General features: G+C 38.1%; 2 protein-coding genes across 2 annotated transcripts in view; both read left to right on the top strand.

Annotated features, from left to right (window-relative positions):
• LOC137984072 (uncharacterized) overlaps window positions 1-1,380 on the top strand; it is a 1,867-nt gene extending 487 nt beyond the window's left edge. The window contains exon 1 of the mRNA XM_068831283.1: window positions 1-1,380. This exon is cut by the window's left edge and continues 487 nt beyond it. Coding sequence (XP_068687384.1) covers window positions 1-191 — 191 coding nt within the window. The 3' untranslated portion in view covers window positions 192-1,380.
• Window positions 1,381-10,227: 8,847 nt separating this feature from the next.
• On the top strand, window positions 10,228-20,253 carry LOC137984065 (uncharacterized). The gene is made up of 5 exons (XM_068831277.1): window positions 10,228-10,365; window positions 13,085-13,338; window positions 13,730-13,844; window positions 14,279-14,401; window positions 16,123-20,253. The coding sequence occupies exons 1-5, from the start codon at window positions 10,254-10,256 to the stop codon at window positions 17,133-17,135; spliced, it is 1,617 nt and encodes a 538-aa protein (XP_068687378.1). The 5' UTR covers window positions 10,228-10,253; the 3' UTR covers window positions 17,136-20,253.
• Window positions 20,254-22,500: the final 2,247 nt, after the last annotated feature.

Raw genomic sequence — 22,500 nt, 5'->3', positions numbered from 1 at the left:
TTTACGTGTTTGACATTGTCAGCAGTGGGTGGAAAATATATGACTATGGCAAGAAGAAGTTTTTAAGTTTTAAGACTGTGCCGAGACTGTCCTTAAATTTTACTGGAATCGGCACAAGACCATTGCCTGAGAATGGGAAAGCTGCGATTGAAAAAGTATTCCAAGAAACGTTTGGGAAGTTGCCAAGATAGGAGTTACAAATTATATAGTGTTACCTACATGTAATTATGTATAATAATCCCTCACTTATAATTACACTGATATGAGTGTGCCAATCAGCAAGTTTAGTTTGCAGGTCAAATCACAGGTCACTGTTTTTCCAGTTTGTAACCACTCCTAATGCGTTTGTAGTTCTAACATGAGGACTAAAAGCTATATTGAGATAAAGTTTAGGCCAAAGATTAGCATTAGGAAAGTGTTAGCCTAGGGTTCTTTTAGTATTGGCGAAACAATACTTGTGATTGGACATGTGAAATACACTTACTTTTGATTCTAGAAGACAGTTATAGGCTAGTGTCTACTTAGATCCCAAAGTGCTCTCCTTCCACTTCACCCACTCGGTCTGAATAACATTGCTTCTTGCAAATCCAGCATAACTAATGCCCTGAAACTTCTCTTTCACAATACTCTTATCATTCTGTAAATGAAAATGTGATTGAGGGGAAAATTTGGAATGCCACTCCATGGAGTACCCTAAAAATAGTTTAGAAGTAAGAAAAAAATGCACAAATCATTTTTGGAAGTTTAATGTCCTTTAACTGTACATACCTTGAATGAGTTCAAACTTCCACTGGTGCTGGTCTTGTAGTGGACAGCCGCCATTTTGTAAAAAGATAATCATTCTGCTTGCCACTTCCCAGAAAAGTAAATGTGCTTTGTCAAACATCAGACATGAAAGGAGAGAGGCAGGTTTTATAATGACTGAAATTTTTGCTTCACGAATTGGGCAACCTTTTTTTGGAAGTTCAACTTTGAAGAATGATATTTTTTTTTTACTCCTTAACAAGTTTTAGCGATTCTCCATTTGGTTACTCCGTAGTGTGGTACTCCGTGCTTTATCCTCAACCTGAAGATGTTTCCCTTTATCAATTTCTAACTTCTGGTAGAATGCTTCCACTTAAAAAATCTGCTTAGAATATCACAAACCCTTAATTGTGTTTTGTTGATATTTCGAAATTTGTATGTATACTTATGATTGTGGGTAAGTGATTTTTATGCATTAAAACAAGTTTCTGATCACTTTCAATAAATTCATATTCTTTTATGTGTAAAACCTATCCATTTAGAACCTGAGGATGGTTCTATTTTTCTTCATTTTTTACTGCTGATGGACGCAACATATATTGATTTGATAAACTGGAATTAACAAATAGTGAATTAAAGTGGTTAATTGTCTTCCCCTTTTGTTTTACAGACTGGAGGAGGAAAAGGATAAAAGAAAAAGGCAAATCAGTCATAAATTTGGACCAGCAATTATCCAAAGTTGAAACACTAAAGATACAATTGATTTTTATGATGAAGATTACAATGAAATTGATCAATAAATTGGAACATATTGATATAAGGGGTGATGTACAACATGTCGGCTGATGAGGAGGTGATATTTATTCTACAAAAATCATTAGTTCAGACCAGAATCATCTGAGGAGCTTCTTGAATCAAATTTGTGGAGCAGGGCTGGTGCAGTGGTTGGTCGCTCACTTCCCACCATTGTGGCCCAGGTTCAATTTCTAGACTTGGTGTTGTGAGGGTTGAGTTTGTAGGTTCTCTACCCTACTGCAAGGGGTTTTTCTCCAGGTACTCTGGTTTTCCCCTCTCTTAAAAAACCAATGTTTGATTAATTTAATTTGCATTGATTTGAGTTGATTTACAGGGTACTCAATTAATGTGCCCTGTGCATTGATAGAAGAATAGACACTTCAGAGGAGGAAGATGCCAGGATTAAAAATACTTGATTTATTAGAGAAAGAGGAGGTGGTGGTCGAAGACAAAACTAAAAAGCGAAGAAAACTAAAACACTATTACTTCTTCGACGTCCAAACCGGCCTAAAATGGCCAGATTTAGTATTTTACTCTGTCTAACGCCAGACGATTTTACTCTTGAAATGGGGAACCCCTGGGAGTCAATGGGTAAAGCTCCTGTCCTGTTAAGCTGATTAAGAAAAAGAAGAGAAAAAAAGGAACTAATCAAAATTATTGGAGAAACTGTTTTCGTATTACAGCAGTTATCAGTCACATGCGCCCCTCAACAACTTTTATTTTCATTTTTCTACACTAAATTTGGGTGGACTTCAATCAAATGTTTCCCTGATGAATTGGACTTCTGCCAGGTGAACAGGACTATTCTTATGGAAACAATTGATTGACATCGACCCAAATTGAGTTTCGAAAAAAGCAAAAAAGTTGAGGGGCGTGTGTGTGACTGATAACTGCTGTAAACCACAAACACTTTCCTTTGGTTTCTCTCCTTTGATTACAAAAAGGGTACAAATAATTAAACCAAAGGATAACAAGATTGTAAAATATTAGAATACTTTTACCAAAAACTACCAACTTCTTTTTCAAGTGATAGAAAATCTAAACTAATTCGTGAAAGTAAGATCCGCTTGTCCTGAAAAGCTGCTCTTTAAACATGTTTTCAAGACCAGCAAAAAGACAAGGATTGCAAAGATTCATGACTGAAGATGTTTTCCTTCTGGTGTTAGTAAGGGATTTATGTCACCCAAAATACGTCCGAAAAGGTTCAGGACTTTAGAGAAACGGATCCTTGTCCTCCCAGATACGAAATTTCTAACTTAATGTGGCTTACTACAGTTTTCCGACTCAGGAAAAGGATCAAGATTTTAAATTCTGTGTAATTGAAGCAACAGCATGTCTCTTCTGAAGTGTTAGTCTCTGTAATTGATGTAAAATGTAATTTTACCTGACAAATAATTGCATATCAGGGGAAAATACGAATTATTTAAAGGCCATGTTACACGAGGCAATTTTTCTTGCAACTCGCAACGCAACGATGACGAATAAAAACCCTTTAAGTTGCAGAGGGTATGTTACACGTTGGCAACTTCTTTCGCAACTTGCAACGCGTACAATAACAAACAAGATGGCGGACGCGCTAAGTCGCTAAAAGATGAGCTCTGATCAGGGGCACCCAACGTCAATTTTCGGAAAATATCTGTTCGGAAGACGATTTGAGTTCTAGAATTTTCGGAACATTTGTTGTAAAATTCCTTGCTTGCCTGCCTGTCCTAGGATTTTCGAACCTTTAAAACATGGTATAATTGCCCACTTTTAACGGATTTTTATCCTAAAAGGGTCACCTAGAATTTTCGGGAGTCTTTTTTCTGGCTGAAATTTTCGGAAAGGTAAGTTTTGGTTCCCATAATTTTCGGATCACTAGACTTTCAGCTAGGGCATCCGAACAGATTAAAAAATTTTAGGGGATAAAAATATGCCTATATCTACCGTTTAAATACTAAAATACGTTTAACAATGCTATGTTTAAGTGGTTTTGAACTATATTCTCGTTGGGTGCCCCTGTCTGATTGGCCCATTCTGACAAAATTGCGTTGCGAGATGCAGACGGGATGTCACACGCAAGCAACTTGTCTCACAACGTTGCGAAAAGTAGAGGGTAGTTCTACTTTTCTCGCAACTCGCAACGCAACAATTGCAGTTGCAAAATGGGGTGTTACACGTGAATTTTTTCTCGCAACTCATCGCAACGTTTGTTGCGATGCGAGTTGCAAGAAAAATTGCCTCGTGTACCATGGCCTTAACAATTATTAGCCGAAGGCGAAGTAAATTATCGGTGAATATTCACCGATAATCACTGAGCCTGAGGCAAATAATTGTTTTAGTATAAATACACAGGTGATTATTTCAAAAAAGAGAAAAAAAAAAACATTTAAACGTAAAAATCATCTTCATTTGCAGTGGCAAAACGACTACTGGCAGCCATTTTGTCCGTCGAGGTGATTATCGGCTGATAATCCGAGATAGCGAGCCAATGAGAGCGCGCGATTTTGTATAATCACCTGTGTACTCCTGTGTATTTATACTAATCACCGATAATCACTTCGCCTTCGGCGAATAATTGTTAAATATTCACCGAGACAAAGTCGAGGTGAATATTCACCGATAATCACTGAGCATGAGGCGAATAATTGTTTTAGTATAAACACACAGGTGATTATTTCAAAAAAGAGAAAAAAAAAAACATTTAAACGTAAAAATCATCTTCATTTGCAGTGGCAAAACGACTACTGGCAGCCATTTTGTCCGTCGAGGTGATTATCGGCTGATAATCCGAGATAGCGAGCCAATGAGAGCGCGCGATTTTGTATAATCACCTGTGTACTCCTGTGTATTTATACTAATCACCGATAATCACTTCGCCTTCGGCGAATAATTGTTAAATATTCACCGAGACAAAGTCGAGGTGAATATTCACCGATAATCACTGAGCCTGAGGCGAATAATTGTTTTAGTATAAATACACAGGTGATTATTTCAAAAAAGAGAAAAAAAAAACATTTAAACGTAAAAATCATCTTCATTTGCAGTGGCAAAACGACTACTGGCAGCCATTTTGTCCGTCGAGGTGATTATCGGCTGATAATCCGAGATAGCGAGCCAATGAGAGCGCGCGATTTTGTGTAATCACCTGTGTACGTATTCCTGTGTATTTATACTAAAAATCATTATAGTGACCGAGCAACTGGAGGGGGTCTGGAAGACCGTTAAACTAGCTGTGTGCCCGCACCTTAGCATTTCTTGAGAAAGAAAAAATAATCAAGTATAGAAAAAAAAAAAAGTTAAATGTGTCTCACAGGTTTTTCCCAAATGGCAAAAATGTCGATTTTCGTCTAGTTTGATAATAACTGAAAACTGTCAGATATATATATATATTTTAAAAATGTTGGCGATTTCGTCTTCCTATTGTTTACAAATTCCCAAAATTTTAACCCTGGTCGTACGGCTAGGTTCTAATAAGTGAAATGATCGCTTTCACTGAGACCTACAAACTCCGCAGTTCAAATTTTTATGAAAATTTTATACACTGTATATCGTAAGTGACAAAAGCTGCCATGCCAACTTAATGATTCTGTCAAGGAAACTTTAATTTAAATATGTACTGCATGTCAATAATTTTAAAATTTGTTGACATCAGTGCGGTAATGGAAAACTGTGAAGAGGTGACCGTCATTAATTTAATTAATTTCCTTACTCATATGCCGCTAAACATGAATATGCCCGTGGAGGGAACAGGTGAAAATAGCCATTATATGACTTGTCAAGACAAAGAAGAAACAATTACAGTTCATGACAATTCAGAACGGTTTAAACAGAAAAGCGCGCAAAAAGAGACGGAAACAAATAGTTTTAAACTCCAGGTGAATTTTTAAAATAAGTCGAGAAGTAGGCCACTTTGTTCAATAAATTGAAAAAAAGGCAAATTTTTTCAAACCTAACTGCGGCTTAAGATTAAACTTCATGTTGATACAATCATGGTTGCTCTACTTACACCAGCCGCAAACTTCAAATTTTGTTGAAACCCCTGAGAATATAAAATGCAGCGTCTTTTAAAACATTGAATTATTCTCTGCGTATCTCTAGACATGGAAATGGCATGGCCCACACAAGGAATAAAAAAAACTCCCGTCAGGATGGTGATCTAATCTAAACTGAAATAACTGACGAGGTTATATCTTAATTTGGCGTTATATCTCCACTCGTCAGCCCAATTTTAATCGCAATAACTGTGGCGTCATCGGATGCCAGAAAACTGCACGCTATGTACATGAAGAAATTAGGCATCCACCATAAGTACTCAGTTTCTAGACAGAACAAGCTTAAACGACGAAATCGTTTGCTCGGTATGACGCATCCAGGTAATCGTTTTCTTACATAGTAAACAACATATTTACTTTGGGCCCTGTTTCAATTTATATAGATCATTAGAAAAACAATTCCTTTAATTGTCATTACCGACTGATGAATAAATGATGCCTTCAACAGACATTTAACGTATATAAGGGCGGCAAACCTTTCGCGATCGACCAAGTTTTCTCAGAGTCGGCCTATCCAGCTTTATGGTGTCTGATGCTCCAAACATGAGACGCTATCGCCCTTTTCTTCTCGACTGGCTGGTTATCTCCTTTCTTTGGATGGCTTGCCTTAAGATCAAAACACTTGCTAATCAAGGTGAGAAAAAAGTTCTTGTCAACATCTAATTCAGGAACTCTTATTGAGCATGGAAGCTGATGCGATTAACTATGAGAGTGTGATGTGAAGTGCTATTTACTACCCATGTAAACAAATGTGAGGATTAGCCTTACTAATGGAAATGGGCCCACACGAGAGCAGAGAAAAACTCTGACAGGGGTGGGAATGCCGTGAATTTGACATCTTCAATTCCCACGACCTGCTCCCGTCTGGCCTTGTAGCTCAGTCGGTAGAGCAGCGGTGATCTAACCCGAAGGTCGTGGGCTTATTTTCCTCCCTGGTCAGAGTTTTTCTCTGTGCATGTGTGGGCCCATTTCCATTGGTAGGACTAACGCTCACATGGTTTACATGGGTAGAAAATAGCACTTCACATCACACTCTCATAGTTAATTCAGTCTGTTGAAATATAAGTGCTACACGGCCAACGTTTGCATAAACGTACCCTAGTTCAAAACTAAGTTTGACAACTTTTGTAACATTGAGCATCAATTCATCAGAAGCCATTCCGTAGTAGAAATTAGATAATCAATGCTTTGGAGACAAAACGGTTTTGAAAAGGAGATTACAAGAAAAGATCATGTGTCATAAACTCCAAAGTCACGTTAATATCATTGTCTGTCGTTAATTTACTGCTTCATTTATTTCATTTGAGCAGTATGCGAAGCCCTGTCACTCCAGTTTAAGCTTGTGTCTAACGGCAAAATCTCAAGCTTTTGAAGAGTCTTTCAAACTCGGAAGCCACAGGCATTGACACAATCTCTGGAAATTTTTTGAAAATTGCAGCTTATGCTATTTCTTCATCATTAACATATATATTCAAAAACGCCATCGTCTCGAGCAGCTTCTTCCCTGAAGATTGGAAAATTGCCAGAGTCTTGCTTCTTTTAAAACTAGGGCCAAAAACTGCGCCAGATAATTAAAGACCGATCTCTATCTTCCCAGTAATAACCCAAGTAACGGAAAAAAGTATCTACGTCAAGGTTGTTGGTTTCGAAGCTAACTACCGCGAGCGACTTTTCCTCGAAGCCTGGCACTCTACTTTGGACCTGAACGCTGGGAACGATCATATCGAACTTCCAGAAGCCTACAAAGGCATCGCGCGAGCATGAATTGCATGGCCACGTGCGCAAGCTTCGCGCTACGTTACTTTAAATAGCGTATGATAACGAAATTCGCTTTCATATCACTGATGAATGCTTAAGAATTTGTTGAAACGTCTGTTGAAATATATCAAGAGTCAGAGGCAAACCTTTTTCCACAGAACTTATGAATATATGAGTACCTTACATCTAATAATATTTTTTCGTATCATCGATTTGGCTTCCGCAAACTTGACTCGACTGCTGCAGCTCTCTTAGATAGCTCAAACAGCTAGTATGTTAATATCGATAGAAGAGTGCTAAACCTTGTTGTGTTCTTGGACTTAAAAAATGCATTTTATACCGGCCGTCAATCACAGGATTCTGCTGCGCAAGTTTGAACTATATGGTATCACTACACTTGGAGCAACCTCAAGTCAAAATTATTTGCAGTTAACAACCTCGGATAATGCATTTCGCGTGCTCTGATTGGTTCACTCAATCGCGGCTATCAGCTCATATACCTTGGTTTGACCTTATATGGTAAATGATTGCGTTAAGCGTTGCTAAACTAAAAATGTTTTCACCGGAACGCGAAATTACTCTTTGAATAAAGCCAAAAAGGAGAAAAAAAACTTTTTTTGTGGAAAGTTTGGATCAATTCCGACGTTTAGAAGTACGCGAAAAGGCAAGAAATGTTTTTGTCATGAGCCTGCGTCTGTCTAACAACAAGGTATTACACAACATCGCATCAGTTCTCATCAAGTTTTTTTCGATTTCGCTCGGATTTGCTCTCTTTTTCCGCTCGTATTTTGTACTTCCAAATTTTTGGAGTTGAAGGAATTTAATAAAACAATTATTCCATTCGCGCTTGTTGGATATGAGACTGGTTATAGCCAACTCGGCGCTACGCGCCTCGTTGATTATTTACCATCTCATATCCAACGCGCGCTTATGGAATAATTGTTAATTAAATGATACGATGTCATCTGAAAGACAAATTACCTGTGGTATTCCTCAAGGGTCTATTCTTGGCCCTCTTTTCTTCCTCTTATGCGTAAATGAAATTAAGTCTAAATGTAGCAAAAACAGAATATATGCAAATCCGTTCTTACTACAAGCTAAGAAACTTACAGTCTCAACCGTGTATTGAAATTAATGGAAGAAAATCTTAAACAGGTTTACCATAGTAGGGTTCTTGGCAAAGTTATCGACCAGCATCTATCTTGGGACAAGGCACATTCAGAATGTTGCCAAAAGAGTTAGTTCGGGAGTAGGAGGTTTGAGACGAATTCAGGAGTTTGTCGAGAGAGGCACTCTAGTTTTATACTAATCACCGATAATCACTTCGCCTTCGGCGAATAATTGCTAAATATTCACCGATAATCACTGAGCCTGAGGCGAATAATTGTTTTAGTATAAATACACAGGTGATTATTTCAAAAAAGAGAAAAAAAACATTTAAACGCGAAAATCATCTTCATTTACAGTGGCAAAACGACTACTGGCAGCCATTTTGTCCGTCCGTCGCCTCGTACGTACTCCAGTGTATTTACACTAAAAATCATTATAGTGACCGAGCAACTGGAGGGGGTCTGGAAGACCGTTAAACTAGCTGTGTGACAGCACCTTAGGATTTCCTGAGAAAGAAAAAGTAATCAAGTATAGAAAAAAAAAGTTAAATCCGTCTCACAGGTTTTCCCAAATGGCAAAAATGTCGATTTTCGTCTAGTTTGATAATAACCGAAAACTGTCCAGTAGATTTTTTTTTTAAATGTTGGCGTTTTCGTCTTCCTATTGTTTACTAATTCCCAAACTTTTAACCCTGGTCGTACGGCTAGGTTCTAATAAGTGAAATGATCGCTTTCACTGAGACCTACAAACTCCGCAGTTCAAATTTTTATGAAAATTTTATACACTGTATATCGTAAGCGCCCAAAGCTGCCATGCCAACTTAATAATTCTGTCAAGGAAACTTTAATTTAAATATGTACTGCATGTCAATAATTTTAAAATTTGTTGACATCAGTGCGGTAATGGAAAACTGTGAAGAGGTGACCGTCATTAATTTAATTAATTTCCTTACTCATATGCCGCTAAACATGAATATGCCCGTGGAGGGAACAGGTGAAAATAGCCATTATATGACTTGTCAAGACAAAGAAGAAACAATTACAGTTCATGACAATTCAGAACGGTTTAAACAGAAAAGCGCGCAAAAAGAGACGGAAACAAATAGTTTTAAACTCCAGGTGAATTTTTAAAATAAGCCTAGAAGTAGGCCACTTTGTTCAATAAATTGAAAAAAAGGCAAATTTTTTCAAACCTAACTGCGGCTTAACATTAAACTTCATGTTGATACAATTGGTTGCCCTACTTAAACCAGCCGCAAACTTCAAATTTTGTTGAAACCCCTGAGAATATAAAATGCAGCGTCTGTTAAAACATTGAATTACTCTCTGCGTATCTCTAGACATGGAAATGGCATGGCCCACACAAGGAATAAAAAAAACTCCCGTCAGGATGGTGATCTAATCTAAACTGAAATAACTGACGAGGTTATATCTTAATTTGGCGTTATATCTCCACTCGTCAGCCCAATTTTAATCGCAATAACTGTGGCGTCATCGGATGCCAGAAAACTGCACGCTATGTACATGAAGAAATTAGGCATCCACCATAAGTACTCAGTTTCTAGACAGAACAAGCTTAAACGACGAAATCGTTTGCTCGGTATGACGCATCCAGGTAATCGTTTTCTTACATAGTAAACAACATATTTACTTTGGGCCCTGTTTCAATTGATATAGATCATTAGAAAAACAATTCCTTCAATTGTCATTACCGACTGATGAATAAATGATGCCTTCAAAAGACATTTAACGTATATAAGGGCGGCAAACCTTTCGCGATTGACCAAGTTTTCTTAGAGTCGTATCCGGCTTTATGGTGTCTGATGCTCCAAACATGAGACGCTATCACCCTTTTGTTCTCGACTGGCTGGTTATCTCCTTTCTTTGGATGGCTTGCCTTAAGATCAAAACACTTGCTAATCAAGGTGAGAAAAAAGTTCTTGTCAACATCTAATTCAGGAACTCTTCTAGAGCATGGAAGCTGATGCGATTAACTATGAGAGTGTGATGTGAAGTGCTATTTTCTACCCATGTAAACAAATGTGAGCCTTAGCCCTACTAATGGAAATGGGCCCACACAAGGGCAGAGAAAAACTCTGATCAGGGTGGGAATGCCGTGAATTTGACATCTTCAATTCCCACGACCTGCTCCCGTCTGGCCTTGTAGCTCAGTCGGTAGAGCAGCGGTGATCTAACTCGAAGGTCGTGGGTTCATTTTCCTCCCTGGTCAGAGTTTTTCTCTGTCCTTGTGTGGGCCCATTTCCATTGGTAAGACTAACTTTCACATGGTTTACATGGGTAGAAAATAGCACTTCACATCACACTCTCATAGTTAATTCAGTCTGTTGAAATATAAGTGCTACACGGCCAACGTTTGCATAAACGTAACCCCTAGTTCAAAACTAAGTTTGACAACTTTTGTAACATCGGGCATCAATTCATCAGAAGCCATTCCGTCGTAGAAATTAGATAATCAATGCTTTGGAGACAAAACGGTTTTGAAAAGGAGATTACAAGAAAAGATCATGTGTCATAAACTCCAAAGTCACGTGAATATCATTGTCTGTCGTTAATTTACTGCTTCATTTATTTCATTTGAGCAGTATGCGAAGCCCTGTCACTCCAGTTTAAGCTTGTGTCTAACGGCAAAAATCTCAAGCTTTTGAAGAGTCTTTCAAACTCGGAAGCCACAGGCATTGACAAAATCTCTGGAAATTTTTTGAAAATTGCGGCTTATGCTATTTCTCCATCATTAACATATATATTCAAAAACGCCATCGTCTCGAGCAGCTTCTTCCCTGAAGATTGGAAAATTGCCAGAGTCTTGCTTCTTTTAAAAATAGGGCCAAAAACTGCACCAGATAATTAAAGACCGATCTCTATCTTCCCAGTAATAACCCAAGTAACGGAAAAAAGTATCTACGTCAAGGTTGTTGGTTTCGAAGCTAACTACCGCGAGCGACTTTTCCTCGAAGCCTGGCACTCTACTTTGGACCCGAACGCTGGCAACGATCATATCGAACTTCCAGAAGCCTACAAAGGCATCGCGTGAGCATGAATTGCATGGCCACGTGCGCAAGCTTCGCGCTACGTTACTTTAAATAGCGTATGATAACGAACTTCGCTTTCATATCACTGATGAATGCTTAAGAATTTGCTGAAACGTCTGTTGAAAAATATCAAGAGTCAGAGGCAAACCTTTTTCCACAGAACTTATGAATATATGAGTACCTTACATCTAAAAATATTCTTTCGTATCATCGATTTGGCTTCCGTAAACTTGACTCGACTGCTGCAGCTCTCTTAGATAGCTCAAACAGCTAGTATGTTAATATCGATAGGAGAGTGCTTAACCTTGTTGTGTTCTTGGACTTAAAAAATGCATTTTATACAGGCCGTCAATCACAGGATTCTGCTGCGCAAGTGTGAACTATATGTTATCACTGCACTTGGAGCAACCGCAAGTCAAAATCATTTTCAGTTAAATGATACGATGTCATCTGAACAATGTCGGAAACACAAATTACTTGTGGTATTCCTCAAGGGTATATTCTTGGCCCTCTTTTCTTCCTCTTATGCGTAAATGAAATTAAGTCTAAATGTAGTAAAAACAGAATATATGCAAATCCGTTCTAACTACAAGCTAAGAAACTTACAGTCTCAACCGTGTATTGAAATTAATGGATGAAAATCTTAAACAGGTTTACCATAGTAGGAGGGTTCTTGGAAAAGATATCGACCAGCATCTATCTTGGGACAAGGCACATTCAGAATGTTGCCAAAAGAGTTAGTTCGGGAGTAGGAGGTTTCAGGCAAATTCAGGAGTGAAGTATGGGATAACCTAGGGAAGGGGCTAGCTAACGGGCTCCAGAAACTTCCGAATAGATCAGCTCGACTGATTAATGAATCTATTTAATGATACTCCCGCCACCAAGGCTTTAGGTCTCTTAGGCTGGGAAAATCTAGAAACTCAACGGGCTAAGCCAAAGGCAAAGCAAATGTGTAAAATAGTCAATGGGTTGGCTCCTTTATGCCTTACTTATCTTTTCATAAGTAAGAATGATATATCAGATCATAAACTTAGGAGATCCTCCACCTCACTGCAGATACCGCTACCCAAAAATGAATATCGAAAAAAAAAAACGTTTTTGCTAGAGTAAAGCAAAATTGTGGAACTCGCTTCCTGCTACACTTCGACGGTGAATCTGACACCCTTTCAATCTTTAATAATAAAATTAATGCACGCACCTTTAGCTGATTTTTGCTGCTCTCCTACCATGGAGAAAGTAGAAATATTTTTAGTGAATAGAATTATTAGCTGGTAATTTATAAGTACAAAAAAACAAAAAACAAACTGTAAATAATTGTAAATAGTTATAAGTTATTCGATTTGCTCATTTTATTCTAACCCCTCGCCCCTTATGGAAATCAGCTTTTAGGGATAATTATTAACTTGACGGGGCAAGCGTGTATAAATAAAGGTTTACTTACTTACTTTACTTACTTTACTTTACTTTACTTATTTCCCGCCAATATTTTGTAACCTTCGGCTGTTAGTGATGTCTTCAGATTTCCTAATTTGTTTGTGTAAAATTGCAACATTTGCACTAGATAAGCGTCAGTGACATGTGTCATTCTGCATAGATTGTTCCCCTCGAACCATCCACCTTCTTCCTCTACAAACGGGCCAATACTTTCAAGGACACGTGTTTATGAATTTCACTGTGAGAAAATACGGATGTGAACATTGGTGTCTCTTGGAAAACAAGTGTGTGTCTGTCAACATTGGTAGCGGGAAATCTCCAAGCAGCGTCATCTGTGAACTGAGTGATTCGGACCACTGCCAGCACCCGAAAGATCTCAAGCCAAGACAGGGTTGGACATACAGAGCCGCAAAGGTATCTCATGTTAAATTGAAACGATTGGGCCAGATTTCACCCCTTCTCAGCATAACTGAAGTGGTGTGGGTATTGTTTTGCTTTTGTTGTCAAGCTAAATCTCAGTTTTATCTCAGCTTTTACTTCCCGCATTAAAAGTGATTCGTTTATAGGATGTGAAACTAATTACACTCACCAATAGTGCAGCAAAACGTGGAAATGACATGGCTAATCCTATAAAACGATTTTTCGATATCTTAATCTACTACAGTGTTGGGAAACGATTGAGTATATGTTAACAGGGAAGGCAAACCAAAAAGTAAGACAAATATCTCGCGACTCATACATTTGAGCCAAGGAACTTCGTGCTCTGAACTGAATTCGATATATTATGATTATCTTACCTCATCAGAATCCTTGCTGTTACAATCCATGCCCCAAGAATGGAAAGTGTCTTTTGGGATACACTGAGAAGAACTATGCCTGTGAGTGTCCACCGGGATTTACAGGAGAAAAGTGTGAAAACGGTAAGGACAGGCTAATGTCATCACCTTTTTTTGCTGCTTTCCTAGGAACGTACAACGTTTAAGTGTGGCAGCTATCAAGTTGAAGAAGGAAAGAGAAGGTTCTGCCAAAGCAGAAGTGATTTTAAAAATGGACTTTCATGTTCAAGTGCAAAAGCAGTTGTGTTCCTCGCTTTTAGCCGTATTGGAAATTCAATAGCCTGAGTTCATTTCGACCTTCGCTTTTTTGGCCAAAGGTTGGTCAGAAGTATCAGTCCGATATAAAATAGGATGGTAATTCTTTCGCTTTTATAGCCGCACATTCAAATTCAAAGTCATTGAGGCGCCTTTCAAACAGTCATCATAGTTGATGATGGTGAACAAAGATCAAAGTGAATTGCTCGATGACTTTTATCAAACTTTGAAACTTTGAGTACCTGTATCATTTTCTCATTAAGATATCGATGAATGCAACACCGGGAGCCATGATTGCAATGAAAATGCAATTTGTACAAATACGGCTGGAAACTTCAACTGCACATGCAAGCCAGGCTTTACTGGAGATGGACGGCCATGTACAGGTACAATAGCTAAGTGTTACTCGGCTGTCGTCTGTGATCTATTACTGAACAGACGCACGGCAACATGGAATCTATTTGTTAAATGCACCCATTCCTCTCATAAGGTCGGCCGCTGGACAATCAACTGCCAACGACGCATTTTGCTAATGGTAAGTTCCCACTGAGTCCCTGGTAGTTGCAGTCCTCTGTGGGGGCAAACTGACAAAATCGTAATTTCGATATAAAGTGCAAAACTAGCTGTTAGCGCCCACCGTATAAGGACTTGAACTACTCATGAATCACTAGGAATCAACCATTAGGAAAATGACAATTCGGGGAACTTAATGCAACTTGTGCCGCCTGTTTGGAGCGAAATCACAAGGAGTTAAAGTGTTACTATGTTCAAAAATTCACTTCCCCTTTTTTCAAATTTTAAAAGTGTGTTTGCTTAACACCTGACTGGGAAAAATTTGAGCTTTGAATTTTTATCCAAAGGCTGTTTACTTTGAGTGAAAGGTCCCCCATTACACACGTTCAAAACTGACTGATTGGACCTCAGAGGGTTGGATCTAGGGAAAAGTGACGTCATTTACTCACTAGCTTAAATGCAGCTTCTTGTTTATGCAAACCACGAGTTTTAAAGTCTGAAAGCCCAAAACTCCCATGCTGCATATTAATTCTGCGGCGTACACACGAATTGCATTCTTAAACTAGTGAGCCTTTGACGTCATTTTCTCCTCGATCCAGCTCTCTCCAGAACTTAAGTTAGTAATGGCGGACCATTATAATAAGAAAATTATAGTTTAAAACACAGGTGTCTTTTTTAAATCAAGGCTTAAAACTTTGGTTGGTCAGTGTTTAGTTAACATAGTTTTGAAAACCTAAGAAAAATTAAGAAATGATTTTTGGTCACAGGGGCACTATTTGAGCCAGTGAGAATTGACGTCATTTTCTGCTCGATCCAGCTCTCTCGAGATTTTAAAGTTAGTAATGGTGGACCATTAAGTAAGAAAATTCCAGTTAAAATTAACAGGTGTCTTTCGAAATCAAGGCTCCAAATTTGGGTCAATTAGTGATAAGTTAACATAATTTTGAAATCCAAAGAAAAAAACAGAATTGATTTTTTGGCCATGGTAGCAATTTAACGCAAAATATATGTCAACGGCAAATCCTAATCTTTCAGGTCAGGACTGCTTTAAGGCGAAAAACTCATACATTTTAAAGCAAGCTAACAATGTTCATCGTACGTGACACTGACGCCATTTACTGGTCAGTAAATGAAACGAAAAAACTCACATCTGGGGTTCTTCCCGAAACGAATGAAACACTTTCGAAATCGTGCTAAAGCTAAAAATAAAAACTTTTAAAAATAGTTTATTTCTAAGAGCAAACTTAACTTGTGGGAAAAAAACTTTTTCATGTTATCCTGGCTATTTAATATTGTATGGGTAATGCCCCAGCGATACAGCCACATTCTTTTATTCATCAAGGTTGAACCAGCAAATTGATTCACTTAAAAAAATTTTGAAGACCTGCACTGATGCCATTAACAGATTAATAAGTAACACGATAAAATAAAGCCTGAGTATCTTCCTGAAATCGTACCTATAGTGAAAAGTAACCATTTTTGAAAACAAAAAAGTTTCTTCCCGCAAATTGAACATGGGGAATATCATCCTGTTTATTTAATATTGTGCGGAGGTTTAAAATAATGAGACATTTCTTTTATTTATCAATTGAAGATTGTACCAGCAAATTGAATTACTTCACAAAATATCAAGACCTGCCAACACAGTCAGCCCGGGATGTTGAAGTGTTCACTATTGATGGAAGTTTGTTTATGGCCTTCGCTCAGGGGCATGATTCTAGTTTCATCTACAAACTAAACGAGTCAGCTGGAAATTTTACCCTTCACCAGACCATAGACACCATTGGAGCACGGGACATCGAATACTTTATGATCGCTGATAAACATTACATTGCTATCGCCAATTATTGGCATGAAGGTATTTACAATCTGAATTCTTCCGTTTTCAAGTGGAATGGACACAGTTTCGAGCTTTTCCAGAACATTTCAACATCCGGAGCAAGCAGTTTTAACTTCTTTAAAATACATTCGGAACTGTTCCTTGCAGTCACGAATTCTTTCGATATAAACTCATCCATCTACAAGTGGGAGGACAATAAGTTTGAGAAGTTACAGGAAATAAGAACACAATACGCGTGGGCAAGTACAGTGTTAACAATACACAACGAAACATTTATTGGTTTTGCAAACAGGTACAATTCGGATTCTTCCAATTCTTCAGACGTGATGAAATGGTCGGGAAAGAAATTTATCGACCCGAAATTCCCTCAGATCTTTGGCCACGGAGTCTGGGATCTCAAGTCCTTCACAATCGACGATACTGTATTCCTTGCATTGGCGACAAGAAATGCAATTGTGATTTACAAGTGGGACGGTGAAAAGTTTGTTAATGCGAATCAAACTTTTTCAAAACCATTCGACGTTAGGACCTTGCATACGTTTACGATGTGTGGTCAAACGTTCCTGTGCGCCGGCGGTTTTTATTCGAGAGAGTTGGTTTTGTATGTGCACTCGGAATCTAAGTTTATGGCAATGTATCAAGACATTGAGAACAAGTATTTTCCAACAAGTGTGACGTCATTCGATCATAAAGGTCACACTTACCTAGCAGTAGCAAACTTCTGGCACAAAAGCATCGTGTATAAGTCAGGTTTAAAGTGGTTCTAAGATAACTACATGTAAAATAACTTTGGAGTGGAACTTGTCAAAGATTTATCAAATAGGACGACTAAACTTCACATGAACAAAATTACAGGTTCGTCAGTCATGAAAATCAACTGATAATTTGAAGCTGCTTTTTGTGGCCTCAACACTTGGCTTTTAATTCCAAACGCGGACTCACACAAATAATTTCCGGCATTTAAAGGATTTCTTAATCTAGATCAGGTAAATTGGCTTATTTTAAGTTGTTACCTTTGTAGTTTTTTCTTCGTTGAACAATTTTTTCTGAGAAATGGCATCATAACCAACTTATAAGTTCTTTCAAGTGGTCAGTCTGCGTTCAGGGTAGGTTTGGTTGGTCCCCCTTGAAATATTAACTTTGCTCGTTTGTGTGTGAAGAAAGTCAAGGCTTTTTTTAAGTGGAGATCTTTTTACGTGCGATAATGATAATTTTATCGGGTTTTTTTGGTTATTTTGACCTATCGCAATGGCTGAGATGGAAATATTCTTAAACTTGATGTCTTTCTTGCTTTGACGTTTTTGCTTAATTCCTCCAACACTATAATTAAACAAATAATCACCGTTCACATGCATGGTTCACTTTAATTGAACCCGTCATCGGGTGGAGTAATTTAAACAAGCATGAAGTATCACACACTACGTATCAACTCTCATGATAGGTTTTAATATTACGATTAGAGATGTTAACGAGTAAAATCCAAGGTTATGTCCTTGGGTATGTCCGGGTAGTGTTGTTTATATAAATGTGCGTAAAAGAGCGAAGAGATCACGACTACTAGAGTAACGCAATTTGAGAAGAAGGATCAGTTCCATTTCGTAACTTTTCCATATCTTCTCTTTGCTCTTCCAAAAGACGAACTGTATACAAAATGCATTTGCAATTGATCAAAATGAACGCAATGGCGTTCTGAGTTATGTCAAAAGAATGTGTTAGATGCTTTACACAGAAAAATACAGCACACATGTTTTATCTTTTGACAGAATGTTAGTTTGATAGTTCTTAGCCATTTCTTTCAAACCCAATAGCCCAATTACGATATATTAAAATTCAGTTTTAGACAAAAGGCATCACGAAACTCATACAAATCCTTCTTTTTGTTCCCCAGAACCGCAAAATCTCCCTTATTGTTTTAAGTTCAATTTTCAGTCAATCTATCGAAATTACAACCGGACGCCCACGATCATGGGTTCCTGATCACAATTTAAGTACTGCATGAATAACTGTAAAATTTTAAATATGACCAAAGAATCTACAGTCGATCCGAACAGTTTCAGTTGGGAGCAAACCAATCTGTTGATCTCTGTTGTGTGTGTGACAAACACAGGCGTGCCGTTAAACAAGGGAGTACCCCAGCTAATATTCTAGGCGGGACTTCCACCTGCGATTTCAAGATTTCAATTCAGACACATCAGCCAGTCATAAACGAGGCCTCCGGCATAAGCTCATGGCTAAGAACACGTTTCGATAAAGTGTGTAATTGCTAAGATTCTAGAGTTTGCGAAATACTCCGGTGATCTTCAACAATTACAGGGGTAGCTCACTTGGTGTGAGGTAATAGACAAATCGAACTCCACTGCTAGGAGATATGTACACCAAATTTAATCAAAGTTCAAAATCTCAGTTACCTTGAGTTACAAAGTAACGACAATTTGTAGAATCGACGATAATTTTACGATGTAACAGCAGTAGTAGTACAAGTAGATTTGTAGCGATCAGTAGTGAAAGTAGCAGAATAGTAGTAGCGGTGGTAGTAGTGGTGATGGGTTCTAATTCGGTCGACGACTCACGCCAAAAGATAGCTTGATAGGATATCCATTGATAGATTATAGCAACTAGTAGATTCTACGATCGCCGAACAATAATAGCTGAATATACCTTAAGAGTGCGCAATTTTATAATAATGCCTTAAGTGAATAAAACTAAGGAGTTGTCTAAAAACGTGCACTCTACAGTTTTCTAAACTCCCCCACGGAACATTTAGAAGCTATCGATAAGCATGAAACCGCAAATTCCTAAGGAAATTGTAATATTGAAGCACATTTACCCTTTAAAATACTATTTGTAATCACTAGAAAATTCGTGAGAAAAACAAAAATAGAAAAGTATGCGTTTCAAAACTAACATATAGATATGTACTGACTGCTCGTCGAGAAACACAAAAATGGAAAAATAGGCGTTTCCAAACTAACATTTAGATATGTACCAATTGCTCGTCGTAATTATAAGATAGCACGTGTAAAAGCAGTAACATTGCAAAATAGTCAATAATAATTATGTATGGGGAACGACAACAGGTTGCAAAATTAGTGAGACACTCCCGTTAAAAAAAACACCTTTTCTAGCTTTCAATACCCACTGGATCTAGAACTTCAAACCTTTCCCACTTCCCCCCTCCCTCTCCCCTTTTCAAGGTTAATTGTTCAAGTTTCCAGCAATTTTTTGTTCTGCTAACAAAAATTGATAGGGGGGGAGGGGGGTGCAGTGTGCGAGGAAAATTAGGTAAGTCAATAACGTACCAAGAAGGTGAAGTGCGTCTGTTAATTTTGAAACCTGTTGTTGCATAGGATCCTCAGTTGTGCACCACTTATTAATAATATTGTATGATATTGAAAATTGTATACTGACCATTTTAAGGACGGTGCCTACCATTGTTATTGTGCATACGTTCTGCGCATCTTGAGATACTCGGGTTTCCTATCGGTGATGCTCACTAATACAGGTATATTTTTGCGCGGTTTAAAACTATCCGGAGAAAGTAAATCTTAGTAAGTACTCTTGGTATCCAAAAGGAAAATTGGGGGGTAACCATGCATTTTATGGAGATAATTAAGCTTCAGTTTGAGAAGTTATTTCATGAATTATCTTTGAAAAATGCGTGGTTACCCCCACTTTTCTTTTTGGATTTCTATAACACTTGTTAAGATCTACATTTCCTATATAATCATAAACGTGGGCAAAAATATCTTTGAATTAGTAGGCACCGTCCTTAAACATACCTATTACGAAAACACGACAAAAGTGTTATTAAAAATCAGGTATGGCGTTTTTGTTAACTGCTATGAGTCATTCTTTGTTTCTAGTGAGAATTAAACAAGTAAATAAAACGAGTTATAAAGTATCTTTTGTTGTTGTTTTTCTTTTACCTGTGAATGTGTAGTAACCTTGATTTCATGCAATACTTCCTCCGTCAACAACTGCAGAGTTTTTTTCCTCCATACTCCTCTTTATGTATGTATATCTTCCGTTCGAGCGTTTTGTTTGACTTGACTGTCAGAGTGACTGGCATAATTTTCCACTGCAGAGACCATAAAGTGCCCGGTTCTAGTGAGGGATTGATTATGTCGCCCTTTGAGCAAATAAAAATGACGGCGGTAAAGCTGAGCAGGTACAAAACACAGGTCAAAGGTCATTGTTTTACCAATGCAGAAACAACCCGAACCGTTTACAAATGTTAACATTTGCCCCAAAAACGTTTGTTTAGGACTAATTAGGCCTAAGGTTAGCTTTAATGGTTGCTTAGGATACGTTGTCTTGGCAAAATAATGACTTGCGACCTGGACCTGTGACCTGTGTTTTGTACCTGCCAGGTAACACTTTCTTGGGGATAATTCTTACGTGACGTCAAGGCGATGTTGGTGTCCCAGACTACTCTAGGAACTGAGTTGGAGAGGTCTTTCCATTCGACCAGAATGGTACAGAAATATCCCGGAAACAAATTTTGAGAATTTGGGTATATCTCGTGAAGTGGTCCAAAAGGTTCCGGAATTCAGGAACAACTACAGCACGCGACTAACCGGAAAATGCTGTCCCATTTGCCAGATGAAATTACCGAAATTTTAACTGAAAAGCGCTTCGAGTCTTTTGGAAACGTTTTCTCGTGTTTCGAGATTTTCGAAAATTTAAGGTAGCTCCGAATCGTCTCGCTATTTCTCTGATTTCACGCGATTTCAGTGGTTTCCTTGGTTCCTTTGTTTCTACTATTTGTGGCAATATCAATCAGTATCTCTCCATATTTCCAATACGCTTTTATTTTCTCACAATGAGCCTGGGCTTCCTGCAATGAGTTTAGATTCCCAGAAGCAGGTCAATTCTTAAAATTTGTCAATAATTCATAACACGAACCGAGATTATTAATACCGTTTAAGTAATTTAATATAAAATAATTATATACACTTCCAATTAGTATAATATTCAGCTTTTCAGGTACTGACGTAAAACCCCGCTTTGTACACTTTTTACTTTCCTTTCTAGTCTGCTACACTGCCGTTTTTAGTGTCGTCACGCAACGCTCCTCCCCACTAACTCCTCATTAGCGGGGAGGAGCGTCGCGTGACGACACTAAAAACGGCTGTGTGGCAGATTATTTCCTGTCTTGTTTTTGGTCAGAACAGAGATCGACGTCAGTACCAAAAAAAAAATCTAACTTCTTCAAATTCACTGTGTGTGTGGCCTACCTTCCAAGAGAAAGTAAAAGGTTTTCATTCCTCAGTGTTATCGACAGCCTTTTCTGTTAAGTCAGACAGAAATCAGAAAGCTGATGTCTCATATAAATTAAGCCGGGTTTACATAGCAACATAAGCATAAGCATAACGAAGTTCACACTTGTTGCATAAGCATAAAAGAAGTGACATAAGCAAGCGCAGTTAGCTCCAGAAAAAGAAAATTCACAGGAGAATGAGACGAGCCACGTTCCAAAATGGCGGACGGCCTTGTGCTTATGTTAATGTTGCACCGCTTTACACAATTATTAATGTGACATAGAAGCATAAGCATAAGCAAAAGAAATTGGAAACGATTCTTTTTTCTTATGCTTATGTTACTCCCGGTTTACACAGCTGATGCTTATGCTTATGTTTATGCTTATGTCACATTGTGAACCAGGCTTTCGTAATACGTACACATTAACCTGGTTTTCAAGTGACGTCATCACCGCAATGTCGGTGGACGAAAAACAAAAGATCTCTCATTAGCTCCTTTTGTTCTTCCACCAGCAATTGTACATTGCAGCATTGTTATCTGTGTCTCTAGAGATTGGTTGCAAACCACCAATACACGGTCACTTTCGTCTTCTCAAAGATGCGTCCTTTTATGAACGAGACATGTGACAATAATAGTGGCTGGGTATTCTAGAATGCGAGAGAGATTTTCTGATGTGTCCCTTAGCCTGGTATTTCTTTTGTCCTTCTATGACCACATAGAAAGAAAAGAATACGCATACTAGCAAAAGCACCTTGACGCGATATGAACATAGTAAGTAGACGCGACACGAACTTAGCAGTCGTTTCGCACAACTTTCAGAGATATTGTAAAATTTCAGGAGGTCAGACCAAGACTTTTACACTCGTTAAT

This window comes from Montipora foliosa, chromosome 13, assembly GCF_036669935.1.
Source record: "Montipora foliosa isolate CH-2021 chromosome 13, ASM3666993v2, whole genome shotgun sequence".
NCBI classification, from domain to species: Eukaryota; Metazoa; Cnidaria; class Anthozoa; order Scleractinia; family Acroporidae; genus Montipora; species Montipora foliosa.
Note: the sequence above shows the minus strand (reverse complement) of the source record. Positions and strands in the feature narration are given on the sequence as shown.